We start from the raw sequence: 20,499 nt of genomic DNA, 5'->3' as shown, positions 1-20,499 counted from the left end.
AAGTACTTAGGGAGGAGACGCATCATCTGTGCAGTGGTGGAAGCAACATCTCCTGGTTGCAGTCCGACTGCACAGCAAACAGAGTTCCAGTTTTTGAAACTGTTGTTTTGTGTCGCGGCGATGTGGATTTACAAGCTTATCTTCGGACTCTTCGTCATTTCTTGTTCTGGTAAGTTTGGCTTAAACCATTTACAACTGCTCGGGTCGCTCCCTGCCGTGTGCCACTGCGCTGGTGCTGGTGCTGAACGCATTGGTTTGCGCTCCGTGCAGAACAGACTGTCAAACATGAGTTAGGAGAGGCTTAATTAATCTAACTTTACTGCTGTATGTTATATTCCGACAATATCTCTGCACTAGTAGTATTCACAGTGTACTGTATGAGGATGTTTGTATACTGTAAAATTATCACTTATTTTTCGCATCTAATCCTAACAAGATAGTGTAGTTAAGTGATTGTGAAGTGAAGTGGTCAGAACACAGTCATGAGAAGATTTCTTAAGTTGGCCAGCCCTGGAGGAAATGCCCAGCTTATGGGCAAAGATGAAAACGGTGCTTTTGCCTTTATTGACGGTCCAGTAGAGGCTTTTAAATCTCAGCTCTTGTTGTAGTGCGCATTAGCGCATAGGGACGCATTGAGACATATGCTACATAATCTGACTGTATCACGTAAATACATGATAAATAGAGAATAGATATAGCCCACTGTCCCACAAAATGACCCATATTAAAATCAAATTAGTGGTTCAGTCACCCTGTATTAACAGAGTGCGATTTTTGCGGCTCATTGCGCATAGGCACTTAGGCAGAGGAACTGCCAAGCCGGTGAACTGAAGTTGAGGATCGGACCAATTTGATGCCTCCAGTCCTCTGCGATCCTCAGGTTGCTCACCACATCTTCAAACACTCAAATACCGAATCTGAAACACCATCTCTGAAATCTAACGTATGTCTGTTGTTTAAACCAAACATACCTCCAAGAATATAGTTTTTCTGGACCTTTTCCGACAGAAATGCAATATAATTAAGTTTTTTCTGTGTTGGGCAGAGTGTTGAAATTAGTTGGTGGAGGAAAAAGGAGAACGTGGCATGAGTTTTCTGTCTAAAGTGGCTCCCTGATTTTGTAGAGAACCTGCCAACAACTGAGGCAACATACAGACACAGCAGACACTGTACTGTTTCCCTTCACAGGCTCAGAGTGTGTGTGTGTGTGTGTGTGTTACCCTTGTTTGGTCAGTGATAAATGACTGTGCATCGTATTAGGTCCTGTAGATTAATAACAGTTAAAGCAGACTAATTCACACATTGTAATGCTGTTGCCCAGTGTTCTCTCTGTCTAGCTGGGCTCATTAGCAGATTATTCACACTGTCTACCAGACCACAGAGAAGAGTTTGCTTGTGCATTTGTGTGCATGTTTATTAATAATTAACCTTGTATAGCACCTTACAAGTAAAATTAAATTCAATGTTCCTTATATTAAGAGCAGACAAGTTATTATACTGTCACAAAACCTGGATGTCTGTGGTTTGACCCCTGAGCAAGGCATATCTCATATTTACAGTAAGTGTAGATGAGTGCCAGCAAAACTTCTAAAATGTAAATACTGCGTGGTAATAGAGTGGTAATAGATATCTTATGTTAATTGTGTATTAGAGAGCAGAAGAAACGCGCTCCAGGACTACCAGAAGACTGATGGAATGCGACTGGTTGTCGTGTCTCCTGATTCCTCCCACCTGACCAAAAGCAGGAAGCTGAGTATGGCCAAATGTGCAAAAGCCTGCAGCCGCAACAGAAGACTCCCCTTCACCTGCAGGTATGTCTGCTCTTATGGCATAACCCCTTCAGCAGAAGATAAGGTAACTCACAATGTGAATGTCAATACAGAGACAGTGAAGTTGTGGTTCCTCAAGTTGCTTACTTTTCACAGGTATAATGCATTGTTGTCCGTCTGGTTTAGCAGGCCTCCGCTTTGCATACTGCTTTGCATGTTTTGCCTAAAACTGACCAGTTATGTACTTCTCTCTTCCTTCTTTACTTTCCGCTTTATTCTCCAGAGCATTCCTCTATGATCATAAAAACAGGAAATGCCAGTGGCTGTCGTTCGACAGGAACTCATCGGGAACTCAGAGCCAACAGGACTTCAACTACCAACTCTATCAAAAGAAAGGTACTCTCTGCTGTTCCACCATTTCTCTCTATTCTGTAGCTGCTAGTGCGGTATCCTCCCTGTCACCATATATTTTCATCAGAAAAACCTTTCTACATAGGTCCACTTCCAATCAGCAATATTACCTTAGTTTATATGTAGGATCATTTTATAAGTCTGTTTTCTGAGTGATTTTAGCTTTCTAATCCATCAAGAGAAAGAGAAGGAAGGGCGAGGACTATTGTCGTGTTTATGGTGTCGCAGCATATTATGGTTCATTTTCTGTCATTAAGCAGTGATTGTGTAAACGATGGAAACCCCCACACCACTTGACTCTGACTGGCCACAACAGTGAACATGCAAGCTGTGTAGCCTATTTTACTGGATCCAAATGTTTTGCTGAAGATTAGGAAAACAGATTCTCCTTTTGGCATTGTCGCGGCCTTGTTAAACTCAGCATTATAGCTAAACATCTCCTTCGGTCTGTTTTCTTCATCATCCGCACAGTCTTTATGTAGACAACACTGTGATCAGGTTGTTGGTTCATCCCACTTACTCACTCCGTTTTACTGTCATGTTGTCTCTCTATCTCTGTTTCTCCTCATTTTCAGACTATGTAAGGGAGTGCATTGTGGGTACAGGTCAGAGCTACAGGGGACGGCGGTCAGTGACAGCAAGTGGGATCTTGTGCCAGGCCTGGGCCTCTCCTATCCCTCATGAACACAAGTAAGAAGCTAATGTACTTTTCACCACAATGTCAAACAAAGTAGTGTTAAAGCTGCTTCTTACTATTAGCGTTGGCCTGTTTGTGATGGAATTAGCTAGTAGCTAGGGGCTAGTCTGTATGTGTGTGTATGTGTATATGTGTCTATGAGTATGATGGATTAGGGGTTGATTAGGCTCCTGGGAGCAGTCATTCATCAGAACTGACCTCATTGTAACGGTTTACAGTGTCACAGATCATTTCCTGCTGTGGCCCAACTGTTTATCTAGGTGTGTGTGTGTGTGTGCGCATGTGTGTGTGTTTTACTGGGATTTGTATCATATCTAATATGCAGTCTTTGGTTAAGCTCTAGGTACATGCCCCAGCTAAATTCCCTGATAAAGCTAATTTTTCAATATGCAGGCATACTTTCGGATACAGTGTAGCTCCCAAAAGAAAAAAGATCAAATTAAGTGAAGTTTAAATGACAAAAAATGCAAGTGAAGCGGATACTTCTATAGGATTAAGAAAGTTGAATTAGCACTGATCTTTGGTAATTGCCTGGTAAGCAACAAGATAACAGCATTTATCCTATCCAGAAATGTCTAACAACACTATTCATAACAAAAGACATAACATGACATCCATTTAAAGATATTCAAAGGTTCGTCTTTGGAAAATACATATACACTAGTATTTTATCTTTTAAAATCATCTATGGCATTTATGTTTGTACTGTAATATTTTGTGTCAACGAAGGGCAATAATGGAAAAACACAAATACCAGTAAAATAAGGACAAAGTCTATCATGTGCCAGATACTAATAACCGTCAGATAACCTTACACACAGCACCTCATCTTAGACCTTTATTATCTTTGAACCTCATGCTACCTCCTTCCTTCTCCATTCCCCTCTACTCAGAGGTATTAAATGACTTTGAAAGGCTTTGTAGTGAGTTGTTGCTGCAGCAGACGAATCAAAGAGGGCAGTGTATGTTTGTACCTCCTGTGAACCTGCTCTATCAGACTGCTATTAATTTCTCTGTAAATCAGGTAATTAAACCCAGGCGCTTTGTATGTTTTATCAGTTGGCTTACAGGCATGGGAAACTCTGGCACACACACGCACACAATAACAAATTGCATTATTATCAGTGAAAGGTTTCTCTTCTTTTCTGATTGCCCAGTAAATGCCTTCTCATGTGTGTATCTGTCATTACCCACTCTACTAAAAGACTACTTCAGATCTATCTTTTCATCATCATGTGGAAAAACACAGCTTGACACAGACCACACTAGGTTCATCATTGCAACTGGTGACCACAACCATGTGCTCGCCTGATGTAGAAGATATGAGTCATGTGTCAGTGTTTTCACACTACATTCGGAACCAGCCTCATTGCTTCTACATATTAATGTGATTTCTCTCGTTAACAAAATCATGTGATTGGCGTTTCCACTTTTTTGACTTTCACTGGTGATGTTGACAGGCAGGTTTCAGCCATCAGAGTAGCAGCATGAGTAGAAAATAAAAGAGATAAAAAACAAACAAACAAACAAACAAAAAAGAAATAAAATAAAAACAACAGAAACTGTGGCCTTGGTTTTTCAAAAAGAGTTGCTATGCATGCTAGCTGAAATATTTGGCAAATGGTCTTGGTACACATGTCTGCTTGTGTAATTGTGGTTCTGCTCCTGGCAGATTCATGTCTAAGAGGTTCAGGAAGAAGGACCTCAGAGAAAACTACTGTCGCAACCCAGACAATTCCACTGTTGGCCCATGGTGTTTTACCACTGACCCCAGGCCACACCTCAGACACCAGGAGTGCGGGATACCACAGTGTTCACAGGGTAGGCAACACACACAAACACACGTATACAAAATATGTTTCATATTCATCTTAAAATAATGCCCATTTCATGTTGCAAAATTGCCTCACCAATTGAGGCTTGATAGTCTGAAATGAGCTGCAGCAAATTGGGCAATCACATAGCACCTTGGACTAAGCAATGCTGGCTCTAACTGTGCTCCACTCTACATCTGTGTGTGTATATGTGTGTGGGTCACAGGTTTTCTTTATTTACTGAGGCCAGCTGCAGCTATTTCCAGGTGTGTGGTTCAGTTTATGCTCTCCTCTCACGTTCCATCAGGTTCAGGTTTTGTAAATGGTTTGAACCTAAAGAGGCTGGTGTTGCATTGTTAGAGGATACTATTCCCCTGCCATACCCTATAGAAATTGTTAGCTTTGTTATCTACCCCTGAGGCACTGAAAGAAACTGTAGAGTTTGAGATATGGGTTTGTAAAAGTAAAATTTTAATATTTATTCGGTTGTGATGAAAGAAAAACACTTTCCCACCGTTGCTTCAGCCTCTATGTTACATCACACAATATTACTGTCAGGCACTGATGTCTTCCTGAAGAAAGGGATGATAATGACCTCTGTTATCTAATCCCTGGGGATTCATGCTGTCAGAGGGGTTGTTTCCTCTGCATGTATGGCACTGGATCAAGTTAATGAGGAACCTGGCTGTAGGTCGATAAGACAGGATGGGAATCCTCCTTGCTCTCCAACTCACATATGGTGTTCCACTGGGTTATCACAAGTTGCACGACAGAGATAATTATTTTTTATTTTGATAGAAAGCCTGCATCCATTCAGAAGAAAATGACTGGAAGGTTTGCTCCAGAAATTAGCCGGTCCTAATGGAAAACATACACACAGACATGGCGTGCGCGAACACACATACGCATGCAGCCAGTGGTATTAAATGTGCTCTGTCATGACAGCAGTGGACTCATAAACATCTGTTTCTAATCTGCATGTTCTCTGTTGTTTACACTAAACAGTGTGTACTACTCACCATGCAACAAACGGTGCCTTCTCTGCATCAAAGAGATCCTTGCCTTGATTAGCGTGACACATACTATGTGTTTCCATACATTAAGCAGGTTCATATAATGTCTGAACTTGAGGCAGTATTTATTTATAGAGTTTTATTGCAAAATGTTGCATAACCACTTTGGGGCAACATTATGACCTAAAATGTATTAAAGTGGATGATCCACTATGTTCAAGTTTATTGCTTTGTCAACCCATCACTATACTATTTAAAGTGTCATGATTTATTTTCATTCTGTACTCTCAATCGTTTATTTGGAGGTTCTTTTTTTGGTTAAGGATTAAGTGTGGTATTGTAAAAGCATACCAATGTAGCAACAAGATTTTTTTTAGTTTTGAGATGGAATCTCTAAGCTGTTGCTCTGTGTGTTTGTGTCTATGTGTCTGTGTGTGCATGTGTGTCATTGCTGCATAGTTGAGTGTATGAACTGTAATGGGGAAGATTACAGAGGACCCATGGACCACACAGAAAGTGGAAAGGAATGCCAGCGCTGGGACCTGGATGGACCACACAAACACCTGTACCACCCCAAGAGGTAACACACATATAGTCATATACACACATGCATCTGCGTCACTCAACATCACACAAAATTGTGCATGCTCAATTACACTTAAACCCACACACGGGTACACATAATTTAGCAGCAAAAAGCATGAGAATACTTTCTGTAATAATAAGTTAATATAGTAATTTCTTGTGACAAACTCAGGAGATGACGTGATTTGGAGTCAGACAGTGTGCCTTTCGCTGAAGGAATGCTATCAGAATCCAATGTGTAATTGTGTGTTTTCAGCAGCACTATGCTGGGAAAACTCTTCGTTCTCACTTAATTGGCCCAAATTCCTTTAAGCTCTCCATAGATTACAAAGCAGACTCATGTCCAGCCGTGAGATAAGCTTATACCTATGTTAGGAAAGTCATATATTTTAGTCTGTATCCGTATTCCTTACATGATCTTTGTTTGTGTATGTGTGTGTGTGTGTGTGTGTGCATGTCTGTATGTGCACGTGTGGGTCTGTGTCAGGAGAGCGTTTCAGCTAGTTGGATGGCAGGTGGTCTGGATTAGTGGGGACTCGTTAACACATCCTTAATCATCCCAGTGTTTGTGTAAACGAGGTCCCAGACTGCTCATAGCACTAATGTAATGAGGGGGTCCCACAGCCTGATGCTGCACGCCTGGAAGCAGGAGGCCTGGAGGGATGTGGGACTTTGGGATGACTTACTGTCGAACACCTGTAGTGGTGCAGCCTATTATCTCCTCACTCCCCTGAGCTCTGAACAGATTCACAGATGGAGTCCTTGCACCATTCCAGTTATTAATGCTTCTGTTGCGTGCAATGGTGAATTGTCTTTCCACTTCTGCTCTGTTCTCCTAAGGATTCAGAAGGAAAATAGAAATATGATTCTCTCTCCTGGTACCTCTGGGCTTTAAGAGTGATGTTACAATTAGTGTTTTGTGCCATGTTACTTAGCTTCAAGTTAGAGAGTTGTGCTATGGGTCTTGCAACAGTGTGATAGTTGTTTTGAGTTATGCCTTTCACTCTTTTATAGCTTTTGTCCATACACTAAGGTTGTTATACTGCATGTTTTGTATTAGGTACCCTGACAAAGGCCTGGATGATAACTATTGTAGAAACCCAGATGGACGCCACAGACCATGGTGCTTTACCACGGACCCAGACACACCATGGGAGTACTGTAACATCAAAGTTTGTGGTAAGCATGCATGTTTGTTTGCGTGTGGTTGAATGTATTTGTCATGCATGATAAGTGGGCGTGTTTGTGTTCCGTACTGGTCCATGAAGTGTGACTGACTACACCAGAATTTACAACTTCCTGTACCTTTAATTTTACAATCCCTCCTCCCTCTCATTGGCTGATATTGGCAGATACTATGAAACACTCACACACACACACACACACACACACACACACACACACACACACACACACACACACACACAGATTTCCCCTCTTAGGTTTGGCTCTCTGTTATGTCTTCTCTAATAGCCACAGTGTTTATTTTTCCCCTACGCCACTGGTCTGCTGTTTATTGTTCTATGCCAGCTTGTATGCGCTGTGTTCAAACTGCACAGGGCTCAGTTACTGCTCCACATTAACCCCCTGTTACGCACACAGACACAACACCAGGGTCACACACACTACAGACAGACCGTTTTCATTACACCACTTACACTTTGCGTAAGCGGTGTGATAGATGTGTAAGAACTAGGTGCATCTGTCATGTCTAGCTTTCTGTTTTGTGTGTCTATATACTTGTAGTAAACCAGCTGATACTGTATGCTCTTAGCTGACCTATAATCAGTGACAAGTCACTGAGGCAGCCACTGTGGTCTTCAAGAACATAAAACAGAGAGAGCACTGGTGTTATTGTTGGGCTCAGCTTCTCTCTCCTGAGTATGTGACTGGTCTGTTTGCCTGTTAGAATCATCAGCAGTCCTGGCACCATGTTTACTAGATGGCACTCCTCCATGTGGACCCAGTGATTCACTGTTCCCCCCAGCTTTTTCCCCTCTAAAAATTGCACTCTCTCTCTCTCTCTCTCTCTCTCTGATATGGGAGTTTGTTGGGAACAGACCAAGTTTACGACCCAGTTAGCCTTAATCAAAACAAGGCAGAGAGGAGAGCGCAAGAAACAGAGAGACAAAGTGTTCTTTTTGTCAAGGCCTTCTCTTTTGTTTACTGTCACAACTAGTGCATAGCTATTTTTAGACATATTGTATGGACAGAAAATGTCTGTTTTAGAGTCTTGAAGATCTGCAGCTTCACACATTGTAGCATACAATCATCCACAATGTTCAGGCCAATGAACTTGTGTAACTCGTGCTTAATGAGCAGCCCCTCTATTAGGCAAAATAAAGCAGATAAGATTTCCTGCCTTGTTTTTCCAATTTTTGCCATACCAGCCTCATTATATTGTAGGTCTTCTAAACCCATAGAGTGAGAGTGTATGTGGAAAGCAGGTGGTTAAAACATTGAAATACAACATTGTTGTACATGTACAACAACCTGATTATAACCAGCTAAGGGGAAATATTTTCAACTTGTATGCAAATACTTTAAAACCTGAGGGTGTGGATACACTGGAAATTTTAGACCAGTTGATTTGGGCATCACTTCTGATTGGAGCACAGTGTGGACTATTTGGTGTTGATAAAATCATACAGTGTGTAATATTTACGACAGGAATCCAGACCTCTACATCACGTGTGAGTGGGAGGAATAATGATAGAAGGGCAGGCAAATGGAAGAAATTGTGGTGTGCCATGTGTGCCATGCAAGTCTTATCAAATAATCTATGGTTCAGATCATCAAGGTTTCAGTGCAGTGCCACAGTTCATCTGAAGTTCAGCTCCCTCTGACAAGTTAATTTACCTCTAGTGGCAGTAGCTCCATCCGTAGGGACTTGGGAACCGGAGGGTTGCTGGTCAAAGTCTAGAATGAACCACAGTATGGAGTCTAGACTGGTAGCTGGAGAGGTGCCAGTTCACCTCCTGGGGCCTGCCAAGGAACCCCTAACTTCCCATCACTCCACCATCTCTCCACATTTGCATGTCTGTAAGACCTGTGTGTGTGTGTGCGTGTGTGTGTGTGTGTGTGCGTGTGTGTGTGTGTGTGTGTGTGTGTGTGTGTGTGTGTGTGTGTGTGTGTGTGTGTGTGTGTGTGTGTGTGTGTGTTCACCATGTGAACAGTGAAAATTTCTCCATTGGGGATTCATGAATTAAATCTTTCTCTCTGCTGTTTACAGTACTTGTTTTCCACGTCTCCATCAACCAAATTTGGCTTTTGTCTGTCTTTCCCTTTTATATGAAAATTTCAACATAAATTTGAAAGCCAAATTCTTTTTTATAAATGTTTATTTTGGTATCACGTGTATTTGTGCTCTCCAGGAAATGGAAATTTGGGATTGCCTATAGCGACATGACTTTAATCATAGGCTACCTCAGTCGATTTATATTTGTGTATACGTAAGGAAATAATTCATTAAGTGAAGGGAAGTTAGTCTTTGTACGTTTTAATAATCTTAAAGGACTGTTCCCAAATTAGATTTTCTCAGTTGGTGAAAGCATAAATAGCCTTATCAATGTTTTTTTCCATTTATATTATAGTCTTTAGCCTGCTTTAATTCTGCACATGTGCTCCAAAGGGCACTGAGTGGGTGTCTTTGAGAAAGGATCGGCATGGTTAGCAAATGTACAAATATAAAGCTTGTTATTTGGGGTGGTCTTGAAATAGCTTTCATGTTTGAATTATAAAACAACACAACCTTGAGTATACTTGTTTTTTTGGGTGTTTTTTACCCTGTACAACCTAAGCTTGGATTGTTGGAAAAGGCTGTAGTACGATGTAAAAACCTTAACCAAACTGTGAATATAAAAAAAATGAATATAAACATGCTCTCTGTTACCTTGACCAACACCACCCACCCCTTAATATAATTTTGCTCTCTCACAGAAACGTCTCCGAAAAGTAATGTGGTGGAAACAACCGAATGTTACCAGGGCAGAGGAGAGGGTTATAGGGGGACAGTAGATGTGATGCCCACTGGACTCACCTGCCAACGCTGGGATTCTCAGTATCCCCATAATCACACATTCACACCTCAAGCCTACCCCTGCAAGTGAGTCAGACTCTCACATAAGGCTTGCATTCACTCACTCACCCACGTGCGTGCACTTACAGCAGATTACTTGATGGCTTTCTCTGTGCTTTCCAGAGACCTGAGGGAAAACTACTGTCGGAATCCAGATGGCCATGAATTCCCTTGGTGCTTCACTACGGACCCTAGAGTCCGCAGAATGTTCTGCACCAACATCCCTGAGTGCGGCACCCAAAACATGCCCCGTGGTGAGAGACTTGACAGCTTCATTTGACAGTCAAAACAGCAAGGGAAAAGCTGATTTTCTCTACCTCCAATGCAGGAAGAATATTCAGTATTTTCGTATTTTGTGGACCGTTGAGTTCACATGAAACTCTGTAACCACACATATAGGCTTGTAACCACGTTGTCTCCATCCCTGCGGAGAACTGTAGCCCTATAGGACTGTGGGAAGGACTGACCACCGTGCCTCACATAAACCAACTCTGACAGCAGCTCAAGATCGTCAGGTCTCACTGGACAGTGAAAGATGGAGTAGAAGGATTAGTGCTGGATGGGATTCTTTCTGGGTTAGCAAGAGATTTTGAGGCAAAAGATGTAGATATATGGTTGAGTACACAAATGCAAATTTCCCAAGGGATCCTAGAGATATGTCTTTTGAGATTATGTGACCTTCCATTGGGAGTATAAACCTCTCTGAGGTTGTGTTGTGGTCTACCCTCAGGGGTTGAAAAAGTTCCCACATTGAAATCAGATGCAGGGTGACAGACAGCTTCAAAACCAAATTTAGGACCTGTGTTTTTCCAAGGCATCATTGTGGACGACTTCTTTGTGTTCCCAGCTCTCTCTAGACATTCTATCTATCCAATGACAACCACGATAGCTCAGAAACTATGTGCTGTTTTTATTCTTCTGCATATAATTGACTAGTCCTTGTTTTTTATTAGTCAGTAGTTTAACAATACTGTATGTCAAAGAATGCACAAAAACTATTGTTGTGGTGATGCAGGTTTTTAAAGCCTTATTAGTGTTGAGTATTGCCCGTTGTTAATGGTTTTTGTTCAAAGCTGTTTGTTCGCACAGACAAGTGTATGTAAGTATGTGTCTAGAATGCCTGTCTCATTTTATTTGCTCTTTTTGTCCAAATACAGACTGCTATGAAGGCTTTGGAGAGAATTACCAAGGAGAGCAGTCAAGGACTAGATCAAACCTGCCCTGTGCTCCCTGGAGAGACCACAACCACAGGTTGGCCCACTGGATCCCTGCTACTTTCTAACCTAATAACTTTCCCAAACTCCATTATGAAGTACAAAACAGACCCGCACCATCAATAAACTGCAGACAAGCGCCTCTGCCTAAAATAGAGATCAAGATGCTTGAGAAATTAACGCTTTGTGATACAAGCTTGGGCATGAAAGCCTCAGTGTGCAGGGGAATATGTCTGTGTTTTTGAGAACCATGTGTGCGAACCCGAGACGTGGTGGTTAGTGCGGGGAGGCGCCCTATTATTGACCTCTAGTTAAGTCTTATTGTTGTTAGCGGATCAAGTCAGGCCTCTTGCTTCTCAGAGGAGAAAACGGCTCCTGCGGGTGCCGTGACTAACCTCTCCAGCATCTCTTAATGGCTGGAGAAGTGATTCCCTAAAGATGACCTAACTCAGCAGGAATGACTCCCAGTGATAACTTGGCTGGGGGATATACACTTCACTACTCACCTTTGACCCTAAATCCCTCCTTTGTAGGAACACTTCAAAGACAATCAGCTCCACCGCTTGGCTGCTGCCCAGGGGTCAAAAGTCAGAGTTAGGGAGTTATGCTAGCTGCTAGAAATACAACACACACAAACACAGATTTGAAAGTCTGGATCACTGTGATTTGGTATCTAGCATCCCTCTCCCTCGATGTCTTCCTTTTCCCTTATAATTGTCTACCTTATAAGTCAAGGAATTCAGTGTGGGAAATAATTCTGTTTGTGGTTTTAAAACTCTTATGACAATATCATGTGTGGGATAAGTCTGCATTAGCATGTATTAGATATTTGAGTGTAGGTGGCTGCGTACTGTCTTAGTGAGTAATTCCTTTGCAGATCACCTTTTTATCTTGTCCAGTAATACAGAGCCTATACAGCTGTGGAGTTTGACTGTCCAGATCCTATCTGGAATACAGCTCCTATTAATAGTTATAAATCACTGGCAAATCTTTCATTAACAGGTGAATTATCAGTTTAAAAGGCAAAAAAACACTTTCTTTTGCTTTTAAAATTGTCTTTGAAACTGAATGTTGTTGACAGATAAGATATTGAATCTTTTGTGTTTGTGTGTTTGTCCAGTGGTGAGAGGGGCATGCTGATGGCTGGCCTAGAGGGAAACTTCTGCAGAAACCCTGATAAAGACAAGCATGGTCCCTGGTGTTACACCAACAACTCGGCCATTCCCTGGGACTACTGTCATGTAAAACCATGTGAGTTCATGGAAGTGTGTACGTGTAGTACCTTCATAGACACACACACACAACCACAGAGACACAGTTAGGGAAAACAATCTGTAAGAATCTGAAATTGAAAGTTTGTCATACAACTTGATCTAAAATATAGCTAGTGTAGATTTCACTCTGTCTGGTGGTCTGTCTCACTTACACACATACACACTCACACTTTATTTGAAGTGTGTAGATCTGTCTACACTCACAGGTCATTGTGTGTCAGAGGAGATTCACAACTCATCCGGCAGACAGGGGAAGGCTCCTTTTAACTATTCCCACATGGACTAAGAGCCAGAGGCATCATGACTGTGTGCATGTGTGTGTGTGTGTGTGTGTGTGTTTTCATGTTTTTTGGATGTTTCTCCTACATACTTTACAGCCCACTATCGTTCCCAGGCCGTCAAATACATATGTGAGCGATGTTCAGTTAATTTCAATCTGAAACTTCACCACTAGATGCCATTAAATCCTTCACACTGTGCCTTTAAAGGACCATACAAGGGATTTTGCATGTTTTAGCATATCCACTACACATGCTAAATACTCATTGGAATCAATGCTGCTGTGTTTTAGAAAGGTTACTACATTTTGTCTACTGTTGCATTAATGGTATGAGGTAATGCAATGTAGCCATGCAAACTGCTTTAACATGCAAGAAAAATGTAATGTTACAAATTAAACGTGATCTTCACTATGATGGATTACACGAAGTATGCAGGTTATGAGAGTGTGTTACTTCATTTTCATACTGTACAGATAATAAGGGAAACCAGTTGCTGGCCTGGAACTATATGAAAAGTATATTTAAAAAATCAATAACTTTTTATCTTGCATTTAATGGTCTTGCATAAATGCTACATAGCTTCAACTTACAAACACATAGTATGATCCTTTAGGGCTTGCTACATTCAATCATAGCCCTCCAGGTCTGACCAAAAAAATGACTGTGACATGACAGACAAAGACCCTGGTGGCTGTGGTTGTTTGAAATGTACACCCCTGTGTGAGGTCGCTTCTTATCTTGTATTAGTTAATACTCTCTGATCCCTTGTTTGTCTTCTCTCTTCTCTACAGGTGATGCATCACAGAACACCATTCCACTGGGTGAGTGTCTTTGTCAGCTGGTCTGTCTGTGTTTGAGACTGGCTCAGCCAATGATCTGTATTTGATAGCCTCTACGGCCAGTAGTGGTGTTTTTAGAACCTGATTGAGTCCCTTTTATGTGCAGCTATTATGGTACATGATGCAGGACATTATTTTGCCATGGTGTCATCTGTTTTGTGTATGTGTGTATATAGGAGTGTGTGCGTGTGTGTGTGTGTGTGTGTGTGTGTGTGTTTGTCTGTGTGACTCATTCTTTTGCACATAATAACTCAGACAGAAGATGAACCCCTCAATCTCTTGACATAAAGAGTTCAAATTACACCCATGTGATATATGAAAATGTTTAATAATTACCATAATGAATTGCCTCATCAGTGTAACTGGTTATGCTTTATGTATAATGATGATTACGGCAGATCATTAGGCAGCTCAAGTGCCTTTTATATTGTGACTGTGTACAATATGTCACCATTAATCTAAATGCCTGTGCCAGTGGTTGCATGTTTATGTCCTAAATTAAATCAATATGACAAGAGATATAAAATATTTACGTGTGTGTTTCTGCATTTCCAGGTGAGCTGTCATCTGTGGGGTGTTTTGTCCATAAGAGGACCAGGATTGTGGGAGGTGGTCCAGTGGGCATATCAGACGGCAGTTGGATGGTCAGCATACAAAAAGGGTAAGACGGTGTGTTTAATTTCTGCACATTTTCTTCTACCACTGCTTTGTAAATGCCATATATTACTATATATATTGTTAGCCCTGCACTACTACCTCTGCAAAGTGTGCGATATGATCAAGTTTGTGATGCGATTCTGCACTAACATTGTATCGTATCATGTACTACTATATGTCTCTCTGTTAAAATTAGTTAACATTTGGGGGAACAACTCAAACAGGTTTCTAGTAATTTATCAACATACAGTTTTTAACAATGACAATATTATTTAATGTACAGTGTGTAATTTTGTCATTTGTGCTTTGTGCTCTTTTTAGGTCAATGCACTGGTGTGGGGGTTCACTAATAAGAGAGGAGTGGGTACTCACTGACAGACAGTGCTTCTCTTCATGGTAACTTCAGCACTTGCTGTCTGTTAATGTCATTTATTTCCTTTTGCTTGAACCTTAAACTGTTAGTAAATTTTGTTTGTATACCCTCGGTGTATTGAGTACAGAGTTATTTGTTCAGTTCATATGCTCTCTGTATTTTAGGCACAAGTTCCTAACTGACTTTCTTCTGATCTCTCTGAGCTTGAAAAGAGTGTTAAATGTGGAATATTTTTATTAAGTATTAAATCTGTCTTCTGCCTCTCCAGTGTTCCAGACCTCAGTGAGTATCGGGTGTGGCTGGGGGTCTCAGATATTCGCGAGGGTGCTCCTGACAGGTCCAAGAGACAGGAAGTCAGCATAGCTCATGTGATATGTGGTCCTGAGGGCTCTAGTTTAGCCCTCTTAAGGCTGTCTAAGTGAGTACCTGGAAAAATAATCTCAAACCTATATTGATATATAGAAACGTGTGTGTGTGTGATATTGATCATGCTTTGCACTTTCTGTGTTCATTAAATATGTCCAGGCCTGCTCTTCCTGCAGACAACGTCCATACAATTCAGTTACCTGTGGCTGGGTGCTCCATCCCAGAAGGAAGATTATGTAAAATGTATGGATGGGGAGAGACCAAAGGTACTGATATTCTATATTCTACATTCAGCTGTTGGATACATACATACTCTCCAAGTCTCCAAGGTTTTCACTATATTGCATCTGCAGGCATTTCTCCTGGATTATTCTGTATATTCTTTTTTTTAACGATATAAGGTGGAGGTGCAAATGTATTTTGCAACACAGTCCTCTCTTAAATTATTGGTTACTGTATAGCTTAATCCATATGTTTCTCAACCCCCGGTTAGTCCTGTTTGTTGGGTGGCTTGATATACAGATGGGATCATGGAAGATTGGCCATGATTTCTGTATAAACCATTCTGGCTTCTCACTTGAAAATAGAAATATGCTAAATATGATATAGCAGTATATTATATTAATGTTACATAAAAAATCATGCCAAAACATAGGAGTTCTATAATACAATGGTGGTATTGTATTGTATTTGTATGCATATGCTACAACAGAACTGAGGCTATAAAGTGCAACCATTAACTTTTTCAGGCACTGGCCACGATGACGTACTGAAGGCGGTCGACCTGCCCATTGTCAGTAATGAGAATTGTAGAGAGATGCACAGAGGGAGCCTCCACATCACCAACACCAAGATCTGTGCAGGAGGCAAGAGGAATGAGGGAGTGTGTGAGGTAAACTGTTACTTGTTCATATTATTTCCCTAGTGAGGTGTTTTACCATTTAAGCAAAAGGCTAAATTACTGTTGCTTCAGTGATAAAAAGAAAAACTCCACACTAGAATTCGCATGGTGCATTCAACCATTGTTGGGAAACAAGAACAGGCCGTTAGACCTTTGGATAAAGTAATTGTTCTCAGTATTTGCACTTGTTTGGTTCTACGCAGCACTTTCAAGCTCAGTTTGATCCACATGTAAAACAAATGTTTTTTGAATCTGTAGGCTTAGTATTCAGTCTGTTGTAAATATAGCAGCTGAAGACTGTTGCACTAAATTTCATCAGCGATCAAAGCCTTGGTTTTGTGGTTTCTAGCTTTGGAAGAAAACTGTCCATGTTCACAAATCGTTGTGGTGCCGTTTACTCACTGGGGGTGTGAAAGTGCATTTTGCTTTCATTTAACCCTGTCAGAAATGCAAACAGTGATGATAGTTATTACTCACCAGTGGCATAGAAAAATGTGCTATCTATTTCTTCTTTTGCAGAGGGATTATGGCGGCCCTCTTGTGTGTCAGGATGGTGAGATCAAGGTTATTGTGGGAGTGAGTGTCCATGGCAGAGGCTGTGCTCGGGCCAACCAGCCTGGAATATTCATCAATGTGCCCTTCTACACGCAGTGGATCTACAAGGTCTTCAAATATTACCCCAACCCTGAGATTGTCTAGAGACTCAATAGAGGATCAAACTGAACCAGGGGACTAAATCAAACCTTAGAGCCTCTTGTACTTGTACTTGTACTTCTGTACATCCAACGGTGCACTGAGGACACCTGGTTTCTATGTTGTTCATACCCACATAGCCCATAGATCAATAAGAATCTGATCTGAGGATGCACTCTTATTAGATAAATGGATGGGGAAACACTGTGAACACATCATAATCAGATACCATACTGATTCTTAGAGTTATTGATGGTAATTATGAAGAGTAAAAGTTGACACAGTTCATATTTTAGACATAGGAAATGGACTGCTGAAGCAGCTACTAATAAAAGAAGGGACCCAATACAACTTGAATGTTACAGTAACAAAGAAGGATGTCTTTGATTGAGTTGGGAGCAGACCAGGCAAACAAAAGACTTGGTTTCATCCATTATAAATTTTTTTTGGTAGCAAATCCACCAGAATGGTATGTGTGCATGTGAATACTCTTGATTCCTGGCATTACTTGAACATTGTGAACACCAAAGTGCAGTGGTTCAGCAGCTCCCTCTGAAGAGTACATCAATGGGCCACTTAAAAAACTATCCAGTGGTAGGGCAATGTTAAGGGCACTCTTATCGAGAATCTCCAGGGGCTTAGATAAAGTGGTCCTTACTGTATATAGTATTTTAATGAGTGTATTTGTGACACTCCAACGGTGATTTGGGTCTTATAGATCTATGACAAGAGAAATGAATGTTGTGGTAAGCAGATACATGATGTACAGTGTGTTATCTACATATCAGCTTTCAGTCAAGTTTCTGTCTCATAATGAAGTCAGCTGTACGGAAACACACAAATAAACTAAATTTTCAATATTTTAATGTTATTAGGCCACTGACTATATATATGAACATGCTCATTACATTCTGTGTAGATGATGTATGTCTGCTCAACATTTATAGGATTTGGAAAAAAAAACAAAACTGAAAATGAAACATTCATGTGTACACACAAACTCTTTCTATACAAAATATTCCCTGAAACCTAATTGTTAATTCAACGTGTGTGCATCTGTTTTTGTACGTTTTTCTGCAGCAGTGTCAGTATGCAAAAATAAAACTGCAGAAGGAGAGAGAGAGAGAGAGAGAGAGAGAGAGAGAGCATGTTTTAGCCAGAGCTGAATGAATTATCCTCTCTCCACACTCAGACCTTGGAAGACCTCCAATTCCAATCCACTCTGGATATTAGCGTCACAAAGTCTGTCACTTCAAACTTTGTCATGGAAAAGAAGAGATGGTCTTTGTAACTGCATTGTCTGTAATGGATGCTTCACTGAGATGACTGAATGGTCCTTGAAACAAATTAACACATCTCTTTTAGCTGTGTAAATGATTGAGATGGCTTTATATTATAACTACATTATGTTTGAAAGAGTGAGAAAATGTTTGTGTGTGTGTGCATTGAAAGATGCTGCAAGCTGCTATATTCTACAGGTTGTAAAGAACTGTTTTATTTTTTTCTGTATAATGTACATTCACTATACCTTTCATGGCATCTTATACAATATGCTAAATGTTAAACCCAATAATTAGATATGTCTTATAATGTCTGTCACTATATTAAATGTTTTTTTTTAATCTATGAGTTACATTTCCATTTCATGTTTTAAGTGAGTCATTCTTTGAAAACCCCTATGTGAGTGTTCTGAATGCAAATGTCTATAGTCTCATTTCTCCTGCTTGCTGTATAATCAAGTCAAGGCTGTTGTGCTTCCTTACCAGGAGATGGCACCACAGTAGCACAGAGACTATAAAGATGTCTGTAATCTTAATAATCTCTCTCTCTCTCTCTCTCTCTCTCTCTCTCTCTCTCTCTCTCTCTCTCTCTCTCTCTGCACACACACATACACACAGCTATTCCTACATTATAGTCACACTCTCATCGACTAACATGCACACATACACACACACACACACACACACACAGACACACAGCATAGATTTCAGCCTTGTAGCTGTTCTTGATCAAATACCACAACAGAATGCCGCTGTAACCATATTCAGAGTTTAATAGATGGGCATACAAGTGTGTCTATATGTGTTACTGTGTGTGTGTGTGTATGTGTGTGTGTGTGTAAGTGTGCGCACGTAAGGGTGAGAATTGGAGGGATTGAAAGTGAGAGTGCGCAGGAAAGTGGGGACTGAGAGAGAGAGATTAATTGTGAATCCATTGATGCTGTATTAAGGAACTTATTGAGCAAGCAGAAAATACGTGGGGATCAACATTTTCTGTTGCCATGCACACTGTGCGCTGATGCTGACACAATACACACGTATACAGTACATACACACACACACACACACACACACACACACACACACACACACACAGAGCACTCTATGATAACAGCTACTGTAGAAGCATCAAAGGGAGATGAAGTGTAAGAAGTTTGCTTTCATCTGCAGGTCAGCTGGATGGACAGATAGACAGAAAATGTAGACATAAACAAGAAGACCGACAGAAGAACAACTGCAAACACACACACACACACACACACTCACACAAGGCTGAGTGGCTGACTTGACCCTGGCTCAGTGCACTGTGAGATCTACAGCATACATGAGGCTAATGATCCAGAGAACATGGCTTATGTCAGGGCTGTTCATGCTGGCGTGAAAGCATTTGTGTGTGTGTGTGTGTGTGTGTGTGTGTGTGTGTGTGTGTGTGTGTGTGTGTGTGTGTGTGTGTGTATGTGTGTGTGTGTAGGTGAGAGAGAGAATGTTAGAAAAGGAACAGACTGAGAAATGTACATTCACTCATGGGCCAAAATACTCTGTCTTTTAGTGTGTAGCCTAATTTCCCAAAGTGGTTTGATTACAAACATGTTTAAAACTGATTAACCCCTTTGGATGTATCATCATTTATTGAAGGGCGTCCCACAATAAAGTAGTAAGTAAGTAAGAAGAAAGTATGTTATGATTGAGAACAAAAAATAATTTCCAAACAACAATTCATTCTTTATAACCTTCATCAATGCAGTTACTGGCAAATTTTGCAAGGAGGAAATCAAGAAAAAAAGAATTTGTCCTCATGCAATGTGACATATTAAGGAGTAAAGGGAGACAGGTACTGATGTTTTCTGAGGCATCACAGCTATGAATTTTCAGTATGTTGAAAAGTTGTTGTTCTACCCCTCTCTAAACCTTTAATGTGGTCTGTTACACAGTGGAGACAAGTACAGCTTGTACCCAAGAACTCGCAAATTCTGCTGTTCATGTAAGGGTGCATGAACAAATTCCGACTGAGTTGGTGTTATGGATAAATGTGGAGTTTGCTGATAAAATTTCAAGCTAAATCTCTAGCTGGCTGGCCATTGAAATTCAAACAAAGTAGCAGGGTACTCTCACATACTGCCACAGTTGGCTGATGATTGCATGCAGAGATCTAAGTGCGACTGGTGGCATCTCAATCCTTTCGTATGTGTGTGTTACATGTGTGTGAGTGAGTGAGTGAAAGCAAAGAGTGGTTGAGGGAAAGAGGTAAAATGAA

The 20,499-nt window shown here is 40.9% G+C and overlaps 1 protein-coding gene across 1 annotated transcript; it reads left to right on the top strand.

Annotated features, from left to right (window-relative positions):
• LOC127352421 (hepatocyte growth factor) lies at positions 1–18,591 on the top strand. Its single transcript, XM_051380778.1, has 18 exons — positions 1–169; positions 1,652–1,811; positions 2,053–2,165; positions 2,756–2,870; positions 4,550–4,698; positions 6,164–6,284; positions 7,350–7,468; positions 10,229–10,394; positions 10,491–10,621; positions 11,525–11,618; positions 12,702–12,832; positions 13,928–13,957; positions 14,531–14,636; positions 14,954–15,028; positions 15,274–15,423; positions 15,531–15,637; positions 16,121–16,263; positions 16,792–18,591. The coding sequence occupies exons 1-18, from the start codon at positions 121–123 to the stop codon at positions 16,969–16,971; spliced, it is 2,139 nt and encodes a 712-aa protein (XP_051236738.1). The 5' UTR covers positions 1–120; the 3' UTR covers positions 16,972–18,591.
• Positions 18,592–20,499: the final 1,908 nt, after the last annotated feature.

The sequence above is a fragment of the Dicentrarchus labrax genome, unplaced genomic scaffold (assembly GCF_905237075.1).
Source record: "Dicentrarchus labrax unplaced genomic scaffold, dlabrax2021, whole genome shotgun sequence".
Lineage (NCBI taxonomy): Eukaryota > Metazoa > Chordata > Actinopteri > Moronidae > Dicentrarchus > Dicentrarchus labrax.
This window is presented reverse-complemented; position numbering and strand designations above follow the sequence as displayed.

Excerpts from the sequence above, each read along its gene's own strand:
- LOC127352421 (XM_051380778.1), top strand. The coding sequence starts at position 121 with ATGTGGATTTACAAGCTTATCTTCGGACTCTTCGTCATTTCTTGTTCT. Across the intron at positions 170-1,651 it reads CTTCGTCATTTCTTGTTCTG|AGAGCAGAAGAAACGCGCTC; the intron begins GTAAGTTTGGCT and ends ATTGTGTATTAG. Across the intron at positions 4,699-6,163 it reads GATACCACAGTGTTCACAGG|TTGAGTGTATGAACTGTAAT; the intron begins GTAGGCAACACA and ends ATTGCTGCATAG.